The sequence below is a fragment of the Schistocerca gregaria genome, chromosome 6, assembly GCF_023897955.1.
Source record: "Schistocerca gregaria isolate iqSchGreg1 chromosome 6, iqSchGreg1.2, whole genome shotgun sequence".
Lineage (NCBI taxonomy): Eukaryota > Metazoa > Arthropoda > Insecta > Orthoptera > Acrididae > Schistocerca > Schistocerca gregaria.
In genome coordinates, this window is record NC_064925.1 from 248,009,158 (window position 1) to 248,030,410 (window position 21,253).

General features: G+C 40.6%; 1 protein-coding gene across 4 annotated transcripts in view; it reads right to left on the bottom strand.

Annotated features, from left to right (window-relative positions):
- Window positions 1-21,253, bottom strand: part of LOC126278568 (protein unc-80 homolog) — a 953,735-nt gene that overhangs the window by 112,456 nt on the left and 820,026 nt on the right. For 2 of the 4 annotated variants that reach the window (XM_049978771.1, XM_049978770.1), the window contains 2 exons: window positions 14,559-14,702; window positions 13,817-13,837 (listed from right to left, as the gene is read on the bottom strand). In XM_049978771.1, the coding sequence (XP_049834728.1) occupies window positions 13,817-13,837; window positions 14,559-14,702 (165 nt within the window). The remainder of the gene's footprint in view (window positions 1-13,816; window positions 13,838-14,558; window positions 14,703-21,253) is intronic. The other 2 variants (XM_049978772.1, XM_049978773.1) reach the window with 1 other exon arrangement.

Here is a 21,253-nt window from a genome sequence, read left to right on the forward strand (position 1 = left end):
CAGAAATATTCTGAAGGCAACTGTTAAGAATAAGTATATTTTTGGAGGCTATACACAAGCTTTAGTACACAAAAGAGTAAATTTCTCAGCAAGAAGGGTTACAATTCAGAATAAGAGAAACATATTCAAATACTGGTGGGTTAACTGAGGGCTTCTACATATGTCAAAAAAACGCATTCCTCAGGCAGATCCCCTAGTCAGGGAAGCCAAAAGTCAGATGGCAAACCCAAAGGGCATACACTAGATTGATTTTCAAACAAATAGTAAACTATAAAAAAGGTATTTTGATGCGTGTAAGGCAGGGAAAGAAATGATAAACTTGTTTATGAAGAAAAGTGCAAGTAGTGCACTATACTGGAGAAGTAACAGTTAAATTAGTGAGAAGTTACATCAAGGAAATTTCTGTGAGCATATGTTCCATTAGATTGAGACCAGCAGAAAGAAAATATGCACAAGTAACACATACCTCAAAGGACTGTTCTTCTGCATGACCAAGTCCATTACTTTGTCATTCGACGACACACACCAGAGAAGTTTTGCATCACCTCGGTTCCAAGAGTTCCGGAACCTGTACAGAAAATTGGAATAGAGCTCAACATAAACATCGTTTCTGCCCTTGTTTTTGCTCATGAAAACCACACATTGTACGTTGTACCACCATACAGCGAGACCTTCAGAGGTGGTGGTCCAGTGGTCCAGATTGCTGTGCACACCGGTACCACTAATACCCAGTAGCACATCCTCTTGGATTGATGCATGCCTGTATTCGTCATGGCATACTAGCCACAAGTTCATCAAGGCACTGTTGGTCCATATTGTCCCACTCCTCAATGGCAATTCAGTGTAGATCCCTCAGAGGGGTTGGTGGGGCATGTCAACCATAAACAGCCCTTTTCAATCTATCCCAGGCATTTTCAATAGGGTTCATGTCTGGAGAACATGCTGGCCACTCTAGTTGAGTGATGTCGTTATCCTGAAGGAAGTCATTCACAACACGTGCCCAATGGGGGCATGAATTGTTGTCCATGAGGACAAATGCCTTGCCAATATGCTGCTGATATGGTTGCACTATCGATCGGAGGATGTTATTCACGTATCGTACAGCCATTCCGGCACCTTCCATGACCACCAGTGGCATATGTTGGCCCCACATAATGCCATCCAAAAACATCAGGGAACCTCCACTTTGCTGCACTTGCTGGACAGTGTATCTAAGGCATTCAGCCTGACCAGATTGCCTCCAAACATGTCTCTGATGATTGTCTGGTTGAAGGCATATGCAACACTCATCGGTGAACAGTTCATGAGCCTCTTGCCGACCCCTGATCATGAGTGTTGGTATTTTTACATTGGCATTTCAATATATATATATATATATATATAAAGATTCCAAGACTTACCAAGCGGGAAAGCGCCGGCAGACAGGCACATGAACAAAACACACAAACACACACACAGAATTACAAGCTTTCGCAACTGGCAGTTGCTTCGTCAGGAAGGAAGGAAGGAGAGGGAAAAATGAAAGGGTGTGGGTTTTAAGGGAGAGGGTAAGGAGTCATTCCAATCCCGGGAGCGGAAAGACTTCCCTTAGGGGAAAAAAAGGACAGGTATACACTCGCGCACACACACACACACATATCCATCCGCACATACACAGACACAAGCAGACATATTTAAAGGCAAAGAGTTAAGGGCAGAGATGTCAGTCGAGGCGGAAGTACAGAGGCAAAGAAGTTGTTGAAAGACAGGTGAGGTATGAGCGGCGGCAACTTGAAATTAGCGGAGGTTGAGGCCTGGCGGATATCGAGAAGAGAGGATATACTGAAGGGCGAGTTCCCATCTCCGGAGTTCGGATAGGTTGGTGTTGGTGGGAAGTATCCAGATAACTCGGACGGTGTAACACTGTGCCAAGATGTGCTGGCCGTGCATCAAGGCATGTTTAGCCACAGGGTGATCCTCATTACCAACAAACACTGTCTGCCTGTGTCCATTCATGCGAATGGACAGTTTGTTGCTGGTCATTCCCACATAGAAAGCATCACAGTGCAGGCAGGTCAGTTGGTAAATCACGTGGGTGCTTTCACATGTGGCTCTCCCTTTGATTGTGTACACCTTCCGGGTTACAGGACTGGAGTAGGTGGTGGTGGGAGGGTGCATAGGACAGGTTTTACACCGGGGGCGGTTGCAAGGGTAGGAGCCAGAGGGTAGGGGAGGTGGTTTGGGGATTTCATAGGGATGAACCAAGAGGTTACGAAGGTTAGGTGGACGGCGGAAAGACACTCTTGGTGGAGTGGGGAGGATTTCATGAAGGATGGATCTCATTTCGGGGCAGGATTTTAGGAAGTCGTATCCCTGCTGGAGAGCCACATTCAAGGTCTGATCCAGTCCTGGGAAGTATTCTGTTACAAGTGGGGCACTTTTGGGGTTCTTCTGTGAGAGGTTCTGGGTTTGAGGGGATGAGGAAGTGGCTCTGGTTATCTGCTTCTGTACCAGGTTGGGAGGGTAGTTGCGGGATGCGAAAGCTGTTTTCAGGTTGTTGGTGTAATGGTCGAGGGATTCAGGACTGGAGCAGATTCGTTTGCCACGAAGGCCTAGGCTGTAGGGAAGGGACCGTTTGATATGGAATGGGTGGCAGCTGTCATAATGGAGGTACTGTTGCTTGTTGGTGGGTTTGATGTGGACGGATGTGTGCAGCTGGCCATTGGACAGATGGAGGTCAACATCTAGGAAAGTGGCATGGGATTTGGAGTAGGACCAGGTGAATCTGATGGAACCAAAGGAGTTGAGGTTGGAGAGGAAATTCTGGAGTTGTTCTTCACTGTGAGTCCAGATCATGAAGATGTCGTCAATAAATCTGTACCAAACTTTGGGTTGGCAGGCTTGGGTAACCAAGAAGGCTTCCTCTAAGCGACCCATAAATAGGTTGGCATACGAGGGGGCCATCCTGGTACCCATGGCTGTTCCCTTTGATTGTTGGTATGTCTGGCCTTCAAAAGTGAAGAAGTTGTGGGTCAGGATGAAGCTGGCTAAGGTGACGAGGAAAGAGGTTTTAGGTAGGGTGGCAGGTGATCGGCGTGAAAGGAAGTGCTCCATTGCAGCGAGGCCCTGGACGTGCGGGATATTTGTGTATAGGGAAGTGGCATCAATGGTTACCAGGATGGTTTCTGGGGGTAACAGACTGGGTACGGATTCCAGACGTTCGAGAAAGTGGTTGGTGTCTTTGATGAAGGATGGGAGACTGCGTGTAATGGGTTGAAGGTGTTGATCTACGTAGGCAGAGATGCGTTCTGTGGGGGCTTGGTAACCAGCTACAATGGGGCGGCCAGGATGTTTGGGTTTGTGAATTTTAGGAAGTAGGTAGAAGGTAGGAGTGCGAGGTGACGGTGGGGTGAGGAGTTTGATGGAGTCAGGTGAAAGGTTTTGTAGGGGGCCTAAGGTTCTGAGGATTCCTTGAAGCTCCGCCTGGACATCAGGAATGGGATTACTTCGGCAAACTTTGTATGTAGAGTTGTCTGAAAGCTGACGCAGTCCCTCAGCCACATACTCCCGACGATCAAGTACCACAGTCGTGGAACCCTTGTCAGCCGGAAGAATGATGATGGATCGGTCAGCTTTCAGATCACGGATAGCCTGGGATTCGGCTGTGGTGATGTTGGGAGTAGGATTAAGGTTTTTCAAGAAAGATTGAGAGGCAAGGCTGGAAGTGAGAAATTCCTGGAAGGTTTGGAGAGGGTGATTTTGAGGAAGAGGAGGTGGGTCCCGCTGTGATGGAGGACGGAACTGTTGCAGGCAGGGTTCAATTTGGATAGTGTCTTGGGGAGTTGGATCATTAGGAGTGGGATCAGGATTGTTTTTCTTCGTGGCAAAGTGATATTTCCAGCAGAGACTACGAGTGTAGGACAGTAAATCCTTGACAAGGGCAGTTTGGTTGAACCTGGGAGTGGGGCTGAAGGTGAGGCCTTTGGATAGGACAGAGGTTTCGGATTGGGAGAGGGGTTTGGAGGAAAGGTTAACTACTGAATTGGGGTGTTGTGGTTCCAGATTGTGTTGACTAGAATTTTGAGGTGTTGGGGGGAGTGGAGCTGGAAGTGGGAGATTGAGTAGATGGGAGAGACTGGGTCTGTGTGCAATGAGAGGAGGTTGAGGTTTGTTGGAAAGGTTGTGGAGGGTGAGTGAGTTGCCTTTCCGGAGGTGGGAAACCAGGAGATTGGATAGTTTTTTGAGGTGGAGGGTGGCATGTTGTTCTAATTTGCGGTTGGCCTGTAGGAGGATGCTATGTACAGCCGGTGTGGATGCGGGAGAGGAAAGATTGAGGACTTTGATTTGGGATAGGAGTTGACGGGTGTGTTCATTGGCTGAGTCGATGTATAGGTGAAGGATTAGGCGGGTGAGGGCTATGGATTGTGCTGTTTGGAACTGGTATAAGGACTGATGGAAAGAAGGATTGCAGCCAGAGATGGGAACTTTAAGTGTGAGGCCTTTGGGAGTAATGCCAAATGTCAGACAAGCCTGAGTAAATAAAATATGGGAGCGTAATCTGGCTAGGGTGAAGGCATGTTTGCGGAGGGAATGTAAATAAAATTTAATGGGGTCGTTGTAGGGATGTTGTGAGGTTGACATGGTATTGGTAGGTGGAAAGGGTAATATGAGGTTAAAGTGAAAGTAAAGAGAGATTTATATAGGGAGAGATAAAGGTGTGAAAAAAGTCGAAAAAGTGTTGGTTTGAGATGAGCTATGTTGATCATGTGCTGAACTTAGGTTGGTGAACAACAATGGGTGCAAAGGTTGGGTAGTTATGTTGTCTCCAGATCACGTTAAAGGGTGGGGAAATTCAAGAAAATTTCGAGAAATTCAAGAAAATTTCGACAAAAAAATTTTTCGAAAAAAGTTTCGAAAAAATGATTTGCGAAAAAATAAGATTCGAAAAAAATTTTTTTGAATAAGATCTCGAAGAATATGTGTGTAAATGTATTCAAAGGACTGGTTATGTACTGGCAGGTTATGATAATGAGGCTAACAATTGTTTGATGAAGAAATAATAACGTGTAAACCTGTGGGAAGCTGCTAGAAAATGATCGGTTTTGTGGGAAAAACGGGAATGGAAATAAAACGAAAGTTGTTGAAAAAAAAAAAAAAAAAAAAAAAAAAAAAAAAAAAAAAAAACTGAGATGGTTGTGTAATGGGTGAAAGGAACTGAAGCTGTGAAATAGTATTCACGAGTTTACACGAAATGTTTGTAAACTTGGAACAATGGATTTTATAGCAGCGGTTATGTTGAAAGCGTTGAAAATTTTAGGTTATGGTTTGGAAGTAAATTACGTATTATTGAGTATAATTAGGCAGGATAAAATGTATGGTAGATTACGGAAAAATGGAAGATGAATACAAAGTGGAACTTCTTGTACAAACGAAAAGAGAAAGTAAGACGATAGAGAAGATTTCGAAATGCAACAGAGACAATAACAAACGTAATTGTTGGGTTCAAATTAATGACGATGTAAATAAAACAGAAAGAAACTTCCACATGGGAAAAATATATTAAAAATAAAGATTCCAAGACTTACCAAGCGGGAAAGCGCCGGCAGACAGGCACATGAACAAAACACACAAACACACACACAGAATTACATTTTTTTGTCGAAATTTTCTTGAATTTCTCGAAATTTTCTTGAATTTCCCCACCCTTTAACGTGATCTGGAGACAACATAACTACCCAACCTTTGCACCCATTGTTGTTCACCAACCTAAGTTCAGCACATGATCAACATAGCTCATCTCAAACCAACACTTTTTCGACTTTTTTCACACCTTTATCTCTCCCTATATAAATCTCTCTTTACTTTCACTTTAACCTCATATTACCCTTTCCACCTACCAATACCATGTCAACCTCACAACATCCCTACAACGACCCCATTAAATTTTATTTACATTCCCTCCGCAAACATGCCTTCACCCTAGCCAGATTACGCTCCCATATTTTATTTACTCAGGCTTGTCTGACATTTGGCATTACTCCCAAAGGCCTCACACTTAAAGTTCCCATCTCTGGCTGCAATCCTTCTTTCCATCAGTCCTTATACCAGTTCCAAACAGCACAATCCATAGCCCTCACCCGCCTAATCCTTCACCTATACATCGACTCAGCCAATGAACACACCCGTCAACTCCTATCCCAAATCAAAGTCCTCAATCTTTCCTCTCCCGCATCCACACCGGCTGTACATAGCATCCTCCTACAGGCCAACCGCAAATTAGAACAACATGCCACCCTCCACCTCAAAAAACTATCCAATCTCCTGGTTTCCCACCTCCGGAAAGGCAACTCACTCACCCTCCACAACCTTTCCAACAAACCTCAACCTCCTCTCATTGCACACAGACCCAGTCTCTCCCATCTACTCAATCTCCCACTTCCAGCTCCACTCCCCCCAACACCTCAAAATTCTAGTCAACACAATCTGGAACCACAACACCCCAATTCAGTAGTTAACCTTTCCTCCAAACCCCTCTCCCAATCCGAAACCTCTGTCCTATCCAAAGGCCTCACCTTCAGCCCCACTCCCAGGTTCAACCAAACTGCCCTTGTCAAGGATTTACTGTCCTACACTCGTAGTCTCTGCTGGAAATATCACTTTGCCACGAAGAAAAACAATCCTGATCCCACTCCTAATGATCCAACTCCCCAAGACACTATCCAAATTGAACCCTGCCTGCAACAGTTCCGTCCTCCATCACAGCGGGACCCACCTCCTCTTCCTCAAAATCACCCTCTCCAAACCTTCCAGGAATTTCTCACTTCCAGCCTTGCCTCTCAATCTTTCTTGAAAAACCTTAATCCTACTCCCAACATCACCACAGCCGAATCCCAGGCTATCCGTGATCTGAAAGCTGACCGATCCATCATCATTCTTCCGGCTGACAAGGGTTCCACGACTGTGGTACTTGATCGTCGGGAGTATGTGGCTGAGGGACTGCGTCAGCTTTCAGACAACTCTACATACAAAGTTTGCCGAAGTAATCCCATTCCTGATGTCCAGGCGGAGCTTCAAGGAATCCTCAGAACCTTAGGCCCCCTACAAAACCTTTCACCTGACTCCATCAAACTCCTCACCCCACCGTCACCTCGCACTCCTACCTTCTACCTACTTCCTAAAATTCACAAACCCAAACATCCTGGCCGCCCCATTGTAGCTGGTTACCAAGCCCCCACAGAACGCATCTCTGCCTACGTAGATCAACACCTTCAACCCATTACACGCAGTCTCCCATCCTTCATCAAAGACACCAACCACTTTCTCGAACGTCTGGAATCCGTACCCAGTCTGTTACCCCCAGAAACCATCCTGGTAACCATTGATGCCACTTCCCTATACACAAATATCCCGCACGTCCAGGGCCTCGCTGCAATGGAGCACTTCCTTTCACGCCGATCACCTGCCACCCTACCTAAAACCTCTTTCCTCGTCACCTTAGCCAGCTTCATCCTGACCCACAACTTCTTCACTTTTGAAGGCCAGACATACCAACAATCAAAGGGAACAGCCATGGGTACCAGGATGGCCCCCTCGTATGCCAACCTATTTATGGGTCGCTTAGAGGAAGCCTTCTTGGTTACCCAAGCCTGCCAACCCAAAGTTTGGTACAGATTTATTGACGACATCTTCATGATCTGGACTCACAGTGAAGAACAACTCCAGAATTTCCTCTCCAACCTCAACTCCTTTGGTTCCATCAGATTCACCTGGTCCTACTCCAAATCCCATGCCACTTTCCTAGATGTTGACCTCCATCTGTCCAATGGCCAGCTGCACACATCCGTCCACATCAAACCCACCAACAAGCAACAGTACCTCCATTATGACAGCTGCCACCCATTCCATATCAAACGGTCCCTTCCCTACAGCCTAGGCCTTCGTGGCAAACGAATCTGCTCCAGTCCTGAATCCCTCGACCATTACACCAACAACCTGAAAACAGCTTTCGCATCCCGCAACTACCCTCCCAACCTGGTACAGAAGCAGATAACCAGAGCCACTTCCTCATCCCCTCAAACCCAGAACCTCTCACAGAAGAACCCCAAAAGTGCCCCACTTGTAACAGAATACTTCCCAGGACTGGATCAGACCTTGAATGTGGCTCTCCAGCAGGGATACGACTTCCTAAAATCCTGCCCCGAAATGAGATCCATCCTTCATGAAATCCTCCCCACTCCACCAAGAGTGTCTTTCCGCCGTCCACCTAACCTTCGTAACCTCTTGGTTCATCCCTATGAAATCCCCAAACCACCTCCCCTACCCTCTGGCTCCTACCCTTGCAACCGCCCCCGGTGTAAAACCTGTCCTATGCACCCTCCCACCACCACCTACTCCAGTCCTGTAACCCGGAAGGTGTACACAATCAAAGGGAGAGCCACATGTGAAAGCACCCACGTGATTTACCAACTGACCTGCCTGCACTGTGATGCTTTCTATGTGGGAATGACCAGCAACAAACTGTCCATTCGCATGAATGGACACAGGCAGACAGTGTTTGTTGGTAATGAGGATCACCCTGTGGCTAAACATGCCTTGATGCACGGCCAGCACATCTTGGCACAGTGTTACACCGTCCGAGTTATCTGGATACTTCCCACCAACACCAACCTATCCGAACTCCGGAGATGGGAACTCGCCCTTCAGTATATCCTCTCTTCTCGATATCCGCCAGGCCTCAACCTCCGCTAATTTCAAGTTGCCGCCGCTCATACCTCACCTGTCTTTCAACAACTTCTTTGCCTCTGTACTTCCGCCTCGACTGACATCTCTGCCCTTAACTCTTTGCCTTTAAATATGTCTGCTTGTGTCTGTGTATGTGCGGATGGATATGTGTGTGTGTGTGTGCGCGAGTGTATACCTGTCCTTTTTTTCCCCTAAGGGAAGTCTTTCCGCTCCCGGGATTGGAATGACTCCTTACCCTCTCCCTTAAAACCCACACCCTTTCATTTTTCCCTCTCCTTCCTTCCTTCCTGACGAAGCAACTGCCAGTTGCGAAAGCTTGTAATTCTGTGTGTGTGTTTGTGTGTTTTGTTCATGTGCCTGTCTGCCGGCGCTTTCCCGCTTGGTAAGTCTTGGAATCTTTATTTTTAATATATTTTTCCCATGTGGAAGTTTCTTTCTGTTTTATTTATATATATATATATATATATATATATATATATATATATATATATATATAGTATTTTTACATTGGCATTTCAATATATATATATATATATATATATATATATATATATATATATATATATATATATATATATATATTCCCTACTGTCATTTCTTGTTCAGAAAGATGTGCAGTATACTGCTGTATCCACTTGCATTCAAAAATCTTAGAAGTAATACATGCACTTTCAAATCAAAACTGAAGAGTTTCCTCATGGGTCAGTCCTTCTATTCTGTCGAGGAGTTCCTTGAAAAAGTAAGTTGATTCTTGTTGTATTGTTGATTGCATGTACTTAAGCTTATGAACTGACTTTTTTCGGGTTCATCAACATTTCATTTTTATCTGTAACTATTTTTATGCTGTAATTTCATGTACTGACATGTTCCATGACATTGGAGAGTTGTTCCTCAATTCGGTCCTTCAGAACTTGACGTGTAAATACATAAATAAATAAATGAGAACATGATGCCAATCCTGAGTGGTCCATTCGGCATGTTGATGGGCCCATCTGTACCATGCTGCATGGTGTCATGGTTGCAAAGATGAACTTCACCATGGACATCGGGAGTGAAGTTGCACATCATGTAGCCTACTGCCACAGTTTGAGTTGTAACACAGCGTCCTGTGGCTGCACAAAAAGCAATATTCAACATGGTGGTGTAGCTGTCAGGGTTCCTCCAAGCCATAATTCGAAGTAGTGGACATCCACCGCAGTAGTAGCCCTTGGGCAGCTTGAGGAAGGCATGTCATCAACCAGTTCCTGTCTCTCTGTATCTCCTCCATGTCCACCAACATCTCTTTGGTTCACTCCAAGATGTCTGGACACTTCCCTTGTAGAGAGCCCTTCCTGTCACGAAGAAACAATACAGATGTAATTGAACTGCGGTATTGGCTGTCCAGGCATGGTTGAACTACAGACAACATGAGCCATGTACCTCCATCCTGATGGAATGACTGGAACTGATAGGCTGTTGGACCACCTGTAATAGGTGCTTTTAATGCATGGTGTTTTACATCTTTGGGTAGGCTTAGTGACATCTCTGAACACAGTCACAGTCAATGTCTATCCTCAGGAGTTCTGGGAACGGGGTGATGCAAAACTTTTTTTGATGTGTGTAGATGGCTACATAGCCCAATGTTTACATTAAGAATATCCTGTTATTATGCAGAACTTGTTAACTGAATCAAAACTGTCAAACAAGTTACTATTTACTGAACAGGTATATGGTGGATATTTACAGTGATATGTTGTACACATAATTATGAAAACTTTCCCTTATTGTCTTACATAACATTTTATAATTTTGGTTATTCAAAATATTGCCTTATATGGGGTGTTCAGGATTTGTAGAGGAGAGTGAGTATATAATACTATGGATAAGACCCCATGTATTGAAATATACTGTTTCCATTCTACGATGGTTTCAGTTCAGATGTTTAATGTATCCATGTATGATGAGGGAAAGAGAAAAGTCTGTTTGTCCTGGTATGCAATTGGGTAGATAGGATTATATGTATTCCTATGTACTTCTTCTTGCGAGGTTGTATGCAAAGTTTAACCTACGAGACTCCTGTAGAGACAGAGGAAGATCTACTGGCATGAGTTCTGGTAGCTGCACTAGAAATAGAAGGTACACCAGGTGGAATGGAGGGCATGTACCAGAACATACTTCATAGGTCAATGTCTGTAACCATGTTGGTGATCATGACATTGAGCTGCTGTAGTAATGCACCAGTACTGTTCTGTACGTACAGTATGCTGGATTCATTTCTGTTTTGGAATGATTTAAAAACATAATGCTTAAATGTTAATACAAATAAATGTGCTTAGATGAGAAACAGTTGTTTTGTTATGGTCACTTTTAAATTGTTACCTAATAACTTTACTGCATCACACCTAATTCAATTCCTCAAAAAGAAGGTGGTGGGTTAAACATCCAAACTGGAACCATCAAAGAGTGTAAACAGTGTGTTTGTGGACATAGGTTCCTGTTCAAAATATTATTTACTCAGTGGCCTCTGGAAAGGCCTGGATGTTTGTAACATGAATTTCTGAACACCCTGTAAATGAGGTTCTGTAACTCTTTGAGTAGAGCATAAGTGATTTTCATGATAGGATATTTCATTATTTCTATTAAGAGCAAACTTAAAACTCTTAGTATTATACTTATCAGTGTTATACAGGGTGACACAGAAAAATGGGAACATTTCCACAACTCAATAAAACTGGAAGTGATGAAGGAAAGAAATTGCATTCAAAGTAATTGAAACCTCACAACTCTGCCACTTATGAAACACTGATGGCATTTATCATTTTTCCTAAAAATATTACATCCTTTAAAAGATGTCCTCCTGTACAAATACATTTGTGAAATCTGCTGTGAATTGCATTCCGAATTCTCTGTTTTAACTCATCCAGGGTTCTTGGTTGAGTCATATAGGCTTTGCTCTTGAGGTAGCTCCACAAGCAAAAAAATCAGAAACAGATACATCTGGAAGTCTAAAGGGCTAGGGAATGTTACCAAACAGTGAGATCACACTGTTGCCAAACAATTCTCGCTCACATACCATTGACTGCCACGCAGTGGGTGATGTCGCTCCATCCTGTTGAAACCAGGCTTCATGAACATTTGGGAAGTTGTTCACTGTAGGTGTCATGAAAGTTTGTAACATCTCCACATAATGATCAACATCGAAAATTATTGTGTTTCCCTGTTCATTTGTGAAAGAATATGGTTCGATAATCCCATATGATGAAACACCACACCATAATGTCACTTTACTAGGATGTAGAGGGCGCTCATGAACGTCATTAGGATTTGTGTTTGTCCAGTAACAGTAGTTCTGTTTATTCAGATAACCTCTAAGATGAAAATTGGCTCATTTGACATCCACAACTTGTTTATAAATTCATTGTCATTGTTTATTTTTGTTATCATTTGGTGACAGAATCCTAATAGTAACTGGTAATCGTTGTCCTTGAATTCTTACACCATCTGTAGTTTGTACCGATGAAATTTTATATCAAGATGAAGAAGTCTGCGAACACTCTCCCAGGACATTCCAACCACTGCTGCTTGCTTATGAACTGAATGCCATGGGCTCCATAAGACAGACTCACGTACCACATCAATGTATGCTGGAGAACACACACTTCTCGATTGTCCTGTTGATTTCCTCTTAAGGGCAAATCCAGTTTCTTCAAAGTTATTAATCCAACATTTTATTACGTGTTTCGATGGATTGGCATCATGATGTCCTAAATTATAAAAGCATAAAAACTCCCTCTGCGCCGCTACCAAATTAAAACATTTTTATGACTAATGCACGTTGCTGTTTGTTCCACTGATTTATGTTTACAGAAGCTGTGGCCTGTTTACTTGCTAACTGTCATGAACCCACAGTGCTGCCATCTGCTCATGGGTGCCACTACTCATTTCAAACATTCCCATTATTCTGTGTCACCTGTATTTGTTTTAAAATCAGAATCACTAGTTAACAACTATCTTTAGATTGAAGTATACATACTATTATTATTTTTCCAGTATGCTTAGTTGCTTGAAGAGTTGTTTATAATATTTTTAGAACTGTATTCCACACACTGGCTTTATTACCTGATTATTTGTAAGGAACACATAAGCTGGTTTTCTTCTCAATATTATTCTACAGAAGGCTACCTTTCTATGTCTGTTTCAGTAGTGTACAGATGTACATCTAGCTTTCACCACACCAATGTCAGTAACAGTGAAATAAGAGACTGTGAGTAATTTCCAAATATATACCAGAAATGAATAAAAATAAGAACCTTTATGAATGAATAGAAAACTAACCATGATGTTATTTATATGCTTTTATGTTTAAATGGCTGAACCTGAACATGTTTATAATGTATATATTACAGTAAAAGTATTTCCTTGAGAAAACTATAAAATCATGCAACAGAATTGCTGGCCAGTATGTAATGCATTGTATATTATGCACTTGTCAAATTAAAGATATAATGATGTGTAAATAGAATGGAATATCATACACAGAGTGAGAAAAACAACTGTCCTCAGATATTAGAAATTGTGAAATAAAATGATCAATAACTGAAGTTATGATTATGTTATCATTGGATGATTCCTGTGCGCTGCAGTGAGTGTCACACCCATTACATATCACAACATTACTCAATTCAACAAAGTGTGTTTTCTCTTTTCTTGTGATGAAAACAATGTTAGTTTAACAGTATCAAATTAATAAGGATGTCAGTTTTTAAGAATTAAGAATCAGTGAATTTCTTATAACTCATAGAGAGAATTAAAATGATAAAAAAGAGGACAAATATTTAAACATTACACATAGAATTCTGTTACAGAATCCTACAGATAAAATTTTACAATTCAATAATTTAGAAAACCACAGGTTACTGTAGTATCTCAGTATTTAATGCCACTATGAATCAATATTGTAAGAAACATCAATATTTCTCATTAATCAACAACAAATGTCTCACAGAAATTTCCCATGTATATAGAGCTTTATATGAGTATACTTGAAAGCTAAAAGAGAGATGATTGGAGTTTTGTACATAAATAATGTACCAATCTGATCTACTGAATGTCTCACCATTGTCACTTGGTTGAAGATCTGAAATAAATTGTGCACAATTAGTTAAAAATAAAGCTTAAAAAGTAAACATGTAATGTAAAAATGAAATGATAATTATTCTCAAGATGCAATTGTTCCTGAAAACAATAAAAAATAAGCTATATAAATTACTTTATTATTTCTAGGAAAACTGGTACTGTATATACCACTTTTTATAAGTGCATAATTGTTTCTCACAGTACCTCCAGCAATGTAGACATATTTTCTGTTATGTTTATAAAGGCAGCTCTATGCTGAAGATTTATTACAGTAAATATACATCATTCAGTTCCCACATATCTGATCATACAAATAATTTTAATTCCATGGAACTGCAAGCTATAATAATAAAACTAGCTTGTAAATATTAATCTTTAGGAACATTGTAATGACTAATAACTGAGCACACCTGAAGAGTAGAGATATAAAATTCAATATAAGAGTGTAAATTGATGAACACATTGTAAGGCTTTATTACTTGAGGAAATGAAAAGACACAGTAGCCTTAGCACAGTATTAACAAACTGAAGCTAACTATAAATAATTTTCCTTTCACAATTGGTTCCTGTCCATGAAAAATATTTACAGATTACAGATAAAATCTCCAGATACTACGTATTTAAAATGTTCAATGCAAGAATGACAATTTCTTGATATTCGACATGACCCATGTATTTCTTGCTGGAGATCAGAAGATTTCATATAAGGTTTTGTGACTCACCCCTATAGCAAGTATCTGGAGAGCTATGAGACGTACAACAATCGAGCAGAAATGTGGAGGTGGGACCTGGCTCATCAAAGCAGCAGTTGCTGATGACACACATTCTCCAACGTTGGATGAGCTCGAATCACCTACAATTAAAGCCTGCAACATCATTCAAACAATGATATGAGAGATCATATCGCATAAATTTTAAAGAAATATATCATAATAATTACTGGATTTACTGTTACTAGGCACACGTATGATTGGTAATAGTAAACTTATAGTTTCATTTTATATCAAGAACAGTTACAGCAAAACCTAATCTGAAATGTTAATATTTAAAATAAAAATAAGTATAACAAAAATTGCATAAAATGCAACTGATGTTACAGTGTAAAACATTCTACACTTCCTTTTCTGTGTACCTTTACATCAGAAATAAAGTACAACTACAACAATTCACATCACTGAGATTAAAATTATACACATCAACATATGAATCAGAATTAAATATTACTTTGGGCAGCAGTTCTTTAACAAAAGACTAGGAATTACGTGCTGAACTATGATAAAGAGTGGGGGGTAAACAGAAAGAAGAAAGATTAGGATTTAAAGTCTCATCAACAACAAGGTAATTAGAGACAAAACATGAGTTCAGACTGGGGACAAATGGGAAAAGAAATTGGCCACATCTTTTTCAAATGAACCATCCTCAGGCAATTTAGGAAAATAAAAATTTTGGCTATCCAAAGGGCGATTTTCATTGTTGTTCCTCCAACTGTTAGTAAAGTTTCTTGGAACAGCATCTATTTATTTTTATTTATTTATCCATCTGCAGACAACAAATATTGTATGGATGTTGTTCAAAAGCACATGTAAATTATGGGAAACAATTTGTGCAAAAGGAACATACAAAATTTTACATTAAGTAGTACAAAGAATAAGATGTACAAAATTGAACAAAAAATTTACAAAGAATAATACTTGGTCATACAAGACACAGTAATACAGTTTTTTATTCATGAATAATAACAGTATTGTAACTGCATAGTCTGTTTGCCCTAAGGCTCCACTTTTGTCTTCCCTAAACAGGAAGCCCTTGTATTCACTACAATAATTCAGTAAAGATTTCACCACACTCTGTAGCTGTCCATCAGATATACAAAATTAACAGAAACTTTAGGGGATGAAAGAAGACAGTGTTTTCAGTTTTGCCTTAATATAAACATTATCAGAACTATTTTTTGGCCTAAATAGTCATTTACAGAGTAAAAACATGTTCAAGTGGGAATTCTTTAAATTCTATTTTAAATCTGTTCTTATCTTGTAACTTTCTGATGTTTCCTGGCAGTATGTTGTACATTTTTGTACCAATATGGCTCACATGCCTTTGCGTGTGTGTTCTTTTTGTTCACTGAGCATGGAGCGCTGCGCTATTTCGAGTATCGTAGTTATGCAAGTAGGCATTTGTGTGAAAATCTGCAAGGTGGGCCCTAACATATAAAACACATTTGTACATGTATAAGGAAGGTATTGTTAGAACTTTAAGCTTGTTGAATAAGTTTTTGCTTTGTGTCTGTAACAGAAAGATTTGTTTTTGATGCCAAGTGGTAGAACCCCAAAATATTATTCCGCATGTTGCAAGAGACTGAAAATAGCTGAAATATGCCATCCTGGCACCCTCTGCAGTACAGACATTTGCAATAATTCTAAGAGCAAAACAGGCTGAGTTGAGTTTCTGCACAAGTTTCATTACCTAGTCACTATAACTAAGATTTTGATCTACATGAATGCCAGCACTTTTGTTGATGCCGCTCTGTCTATGGCCTTGTCACCCAACAACAGATCAAGATTTACATTTTGACATATTTTCCAAAACTGCATATAATTTGCATTTAATGTCAACTGGTTTGCATTAAACCAAGTGTGGACATTCTTTATTACTTGATCAGTAGTTGCTTGCAGCATTCGCTTTGGTGCACCTATTACCACACTAGTGTCATCTGTGAATAGCATGCCCTTTGCTGCTCCACCTGAGGTGTGGAAGTCATTTATGTAGACAATGAACAATAAGGGACCTAGAACACTGCCTTATGGTAGTCTATATCCATTTTTTTATGTGATACTAAATTTATTTGGTTGTTGGAGTAATCTGACATCAGGCCTACAATCTGTGTTCTGTTTTGTAGGTATTATTCAAACCACTTTTTCCCTGTCCCATGAATACCTAATGCTTCCAGTTTTTCCAAAAGAATGCCCTGATTGACAGTGTCAAATGGTTTGGTGAGATCTAAATTTATCCCTACAATGCTGTTGTCTATTTCTAGGTTTTTGATTATTTGTTCAGTGTAGCACATTAGTGCTATTTTTGTATTTTTACCTTCCTAGAACCAATGCTGATTTCTGTTTAGTAAATGGTGGTTATTTAGGTATTTGTTGATTCTGTACTTCATTAATTTTTGAATAATGGCTTCACTTTTGACGTTTTCATCCTTTCCGGAAACACGCCTTCACTAAATTATCAGTTGGCTATATATGCCAAGGGCCTTGAGATTTGTGCAGATGTCATTGTTATGATATAAACAGGCACCTTATCTGCTCCTGCTGATATTTTAGGTTTCAAGCTCTTTATTACTTTGAATGCTTCATGTTCATCTACTGGATCTATTCTGATGCTACAAGCAGCTTTTGGAAATTAAGATTTTTCTTGGTTTGTAAATTTCAAGCTTAATGAAGCTGTTGCATTTATGAAATAATTGTTGATGTATTTTGGCAAATCTTGTTTTTTAATATTGAAATTTTCTGTGTTTTTGAGACTGATATCCTGGTCTTCGCATCTCTTTCCTGTTTCAGTCTTCACAATACCGTATATGGCTTTTGATTTGTTATCAGACTGTCTTACTAAGTTGTCATTACTTGTTGTTGTTGTTGTGGTCTTCAGTCCTGAGACTGGTTTGATGCAGCTCTCCATGCTACTCTATCCTGTGCAAGCTTCTTCATCTCCCAGTACTTACTGCAACCTACATCCTTCTGAATCTGTTTAGTGTTTTCGTCTCTTGGTCTCATTCTATTATTTTTACCCTCCAAGCTGCCCTCCAATACTAAATTGGTGATCCCTTGATGCCTCAGAACATGTCCTACCAACCGATCCCTTCTTCTGGTCAAGTTGTGCCACAAACTTCTCTTCTCCCCAATCCTATTCAATACTTCCTCATTAGTTATGTGATCTACCCATCTAATCTTCAGCATTCTTCTGTAGCACCACATTTCGAAAGCTTCTATTCTCTTCTTGTCTAAACTATTTATCGTCCATGTTTCACTTCCATTCATGGCTACACTCCATACAAATACTTTCAGAAATGACTTCCTGACACTTAAATCAATACTCGATGTTAACAAATTTCTCTTCTTCAGAAACCCTTTCCTTGCCATTGCCAGTCTACATTTTATATCCTCTCTACTTTGACCATCATCAGTTATTTTGCTCCCCAAATAGCAAAATTCCTTTACTACTTTAAGTGTCTAATTTCATAACCTAATTCCCTCAGCATCACCCGACTTAATTCGACTACATTCCATTATCCTCGTTTTGCTTTTGTTGATGTTCATCTTATATCCACTATTCAAGACACTGTCCATTCCGTTCAACTGCTCTTCCAAGTCCTTTGCGGTCTCTGACAGAATTACAATGTCATCGGCTAATCTCAAAGTTTTTACTTATAAATTGTAATTCTTAACATATTCTATGAACTGTGGATTTTTAGATGTCTTCAATTTTGAATTTAGTCTCTTTAGGGTTCCATAAGAAGTTTTGATGCCAGCTGTGATTCAAGAACTTGGCTTTGTATTGTGATTTTGTGTGATTCTTAACGTCTTCCTTGGAAAGTAAATTTTGAAATATCCCATGAAAAATGAAGAAAAAGTGTTATATGGATCATTCATATTTATTAGGGACAGCACTTCTGCCCAGTACTCACTAGTTAGAATATTTGTAAATTCAGTGGAAATTTTCTTTTATAAGTGAAGTACACTTCTTTTTCTTGCATTGGCATTGAAGGAATTTTGAGGACAAGAGCATCATGGTCTGATAACCCCAATCAGTATTTGTTACTTCTGCTTCTGTGGATCATACATTTGAAAACATATTATCTATAAGACTGTTTGTATTATATGTTATTCTTGTGGGTTCATGTATACATGGAAACAGATTGAAACTACATAATAGATTTAGAAATTGATTTTTTAGCCTACTTTCATTCATAAGATTTATGTTGAAATCCCCACAGACAACTACAGTGGTTCTTTCAGTAAAAAGAATGTTAAGCAGTGTTTCCAATTAATTAATGAATATGTCTGTATAACCAGTAGGTGGTCTGTCAAAATGCACACCATCTTTGTACCTGATACTTGATTTAGTACAGATACATACAGCTCTGTTTTTGGCATTTTTTTCTACAATACTGACTTGCCAAGTTGAATGGACAAATATTAATGATACTTAGTTCAAAACTTCTGCACCAATGCTCCCTGATCCACATGCAGTCAATGTTTGCACCATTCATTGCTACCTCAAATTCTAGTGATTCATTTCTAAGGTACTGAATATTTAGGCTAAAAATCTGCAGGTGACTAGGGTGAGATTGTCGGTAAGCCTCTGTATTGGCTCTAATTAATCAAATTTTCTCCTCGTGGTCAATACGCAACATGTATATTGGGGGAAGTAATATACTGTCTGGTTCCTCCTAAAAAGTACTGTCCCGAAATTTCAATAGTGAATCTCTCCGTGATGCACAATGACTCTCTTGTAATGTCTGCCAGTGGAGTTTGTTTAGCATCTCCATAAGGCTCTCTCACTGTCTAAGCAATCCCATGACAAAACAGGCTGCTCTTTGTTGGATTTTTCTCTATCTACTTTATCAGTCCTACCTGATAAGAATCCCAGGCAGATGAACAATACCAAGAATTGGGTGAACAAGCGCCTTGTAAGCCACTTCTTTCATGGATGAGTTACATTTCCTTAAGATTCTTCCGATGAATCTGTCTTGTGTCTGCTTTTCCTAGTATCTGTTATATGTGGTCATTCCACTTAAGGTCGCTCTGAATAGTTATGCCTAGATATTTTATGGCAGGCACTGTCTCCAGTTGTTTGTCATCAATAGTGTAGCTGTACGGTAGTGGATTTCTTTTCCTATGAATGTGCAATATGTTACGTTTATTTACAATCAGGGTCAACTGCCAGAGTCTGCACCATTCATCAATTCTCATCTTCTGGTGTTGCTACTTTGGCATAAACAACTGCATCATCTGAGAATAGCCTTAAAGAGCATCCGACTCTTTCTACAAGATCATTTATATATAATGTGAATAGTAACAGTACTATCGCATTTCCCTGTGGTACTCTGGATATTACCTTTACATCTATCAATTTAGTTCCTTTAAGAGTGATGTGTTGAGTTCTGTCTGCAAGAAGGTCTTGAATACAATCACAAGTCTGCTCTGATACTCTGTAAGCTTGATTTTTTTCATTAAACAGCAATGCGAAAAGGTGTTAAATGCCTTACTGAAATCAAGGAACATAGCATCAGCCTGAGTGCTGTTGTCCACTGCACTGAGGATCTCTTGGAGGAACAGAGCGAGCGGAGTTTTGCAGGATCTATGTGTTGCTAGTTGCCTTCACCAAATCAGCCAGCCGTCGAAAGAAGCCAAGGATGGCCCCAGAAACCAAGCAGCAGTTGTCACTCAAGCTGACATGTGCCACTAAATACCAAATGCACACCAGAATTCTTTTTCACCTTGTCTGCTGTCTCCCTGGGGGCTCCATCACCCGCCTAACACTGGAGCTCCCAATGACTGGCATACCCACCCTCTGTACTTGCCCAGACTGGGCAGGAAAATCGACCACTGGCACGAGTGGCATCCTGTGCTGGCTCAGAGTTCTCATCAACACTGGGAAGCACTTCGTACCTGTTGCTAAGATGTAGGGAGCAAGCCACACCGCCTGCTCCGTCTTTCGCCTTCTGCCCCATGACATGTGAACCCACTACTGTCTGCCACCCACTCTGGAGTGAGGACGGATCAGTCAGATGTTGCATATCAGAAGCCGCAGTAATGTCCAGGCCACCATGGAATCCCAGTGACACCAAAGGCGTCGCAGGTCTCGTCATTGGCACTCCAACATCACTGTAACTTTGAGCATTAGCTAGAAGCTTGTTGATGGTAGACAATACAGCTTCCAGCTGTTTACGGACAGCAGCCAACTCTCCTTGTGTCCACTCACAACAACCACAGGCCCTAGCCATATTGTACAGTGTATAAAAAAGGTATGAGGTCACTAAAGGCACTACTGAGTTTGAAAATATACCAAAGGAGAATAAAGTAACACTAAGAGATGGTTTGCAGGTTTCTCACTGAACTCTGAGACCACAATGTGTTACACAGAAATAAATTTTTCTACACGGAAAATTTACACTAGGAAGTCGCCTGTTGTTGTTGTGGTCTGAGACTCATTTGATGCAGCTCTCCATGTTACTCTATCCTGTGCAAGCTTCTTCATCTCCCAATACCTAATGCAACCTGCATGCTTCTGAATCTGTTTAGTGTATTCATCTCTTGGTCTCCCTCTACGATTTTTACCCTCCACACTGCCCTCCAATACTAAATTGGTGATACCTTGATGCCTCAGAATATGTCCTACCAACAGATCCCTTCTT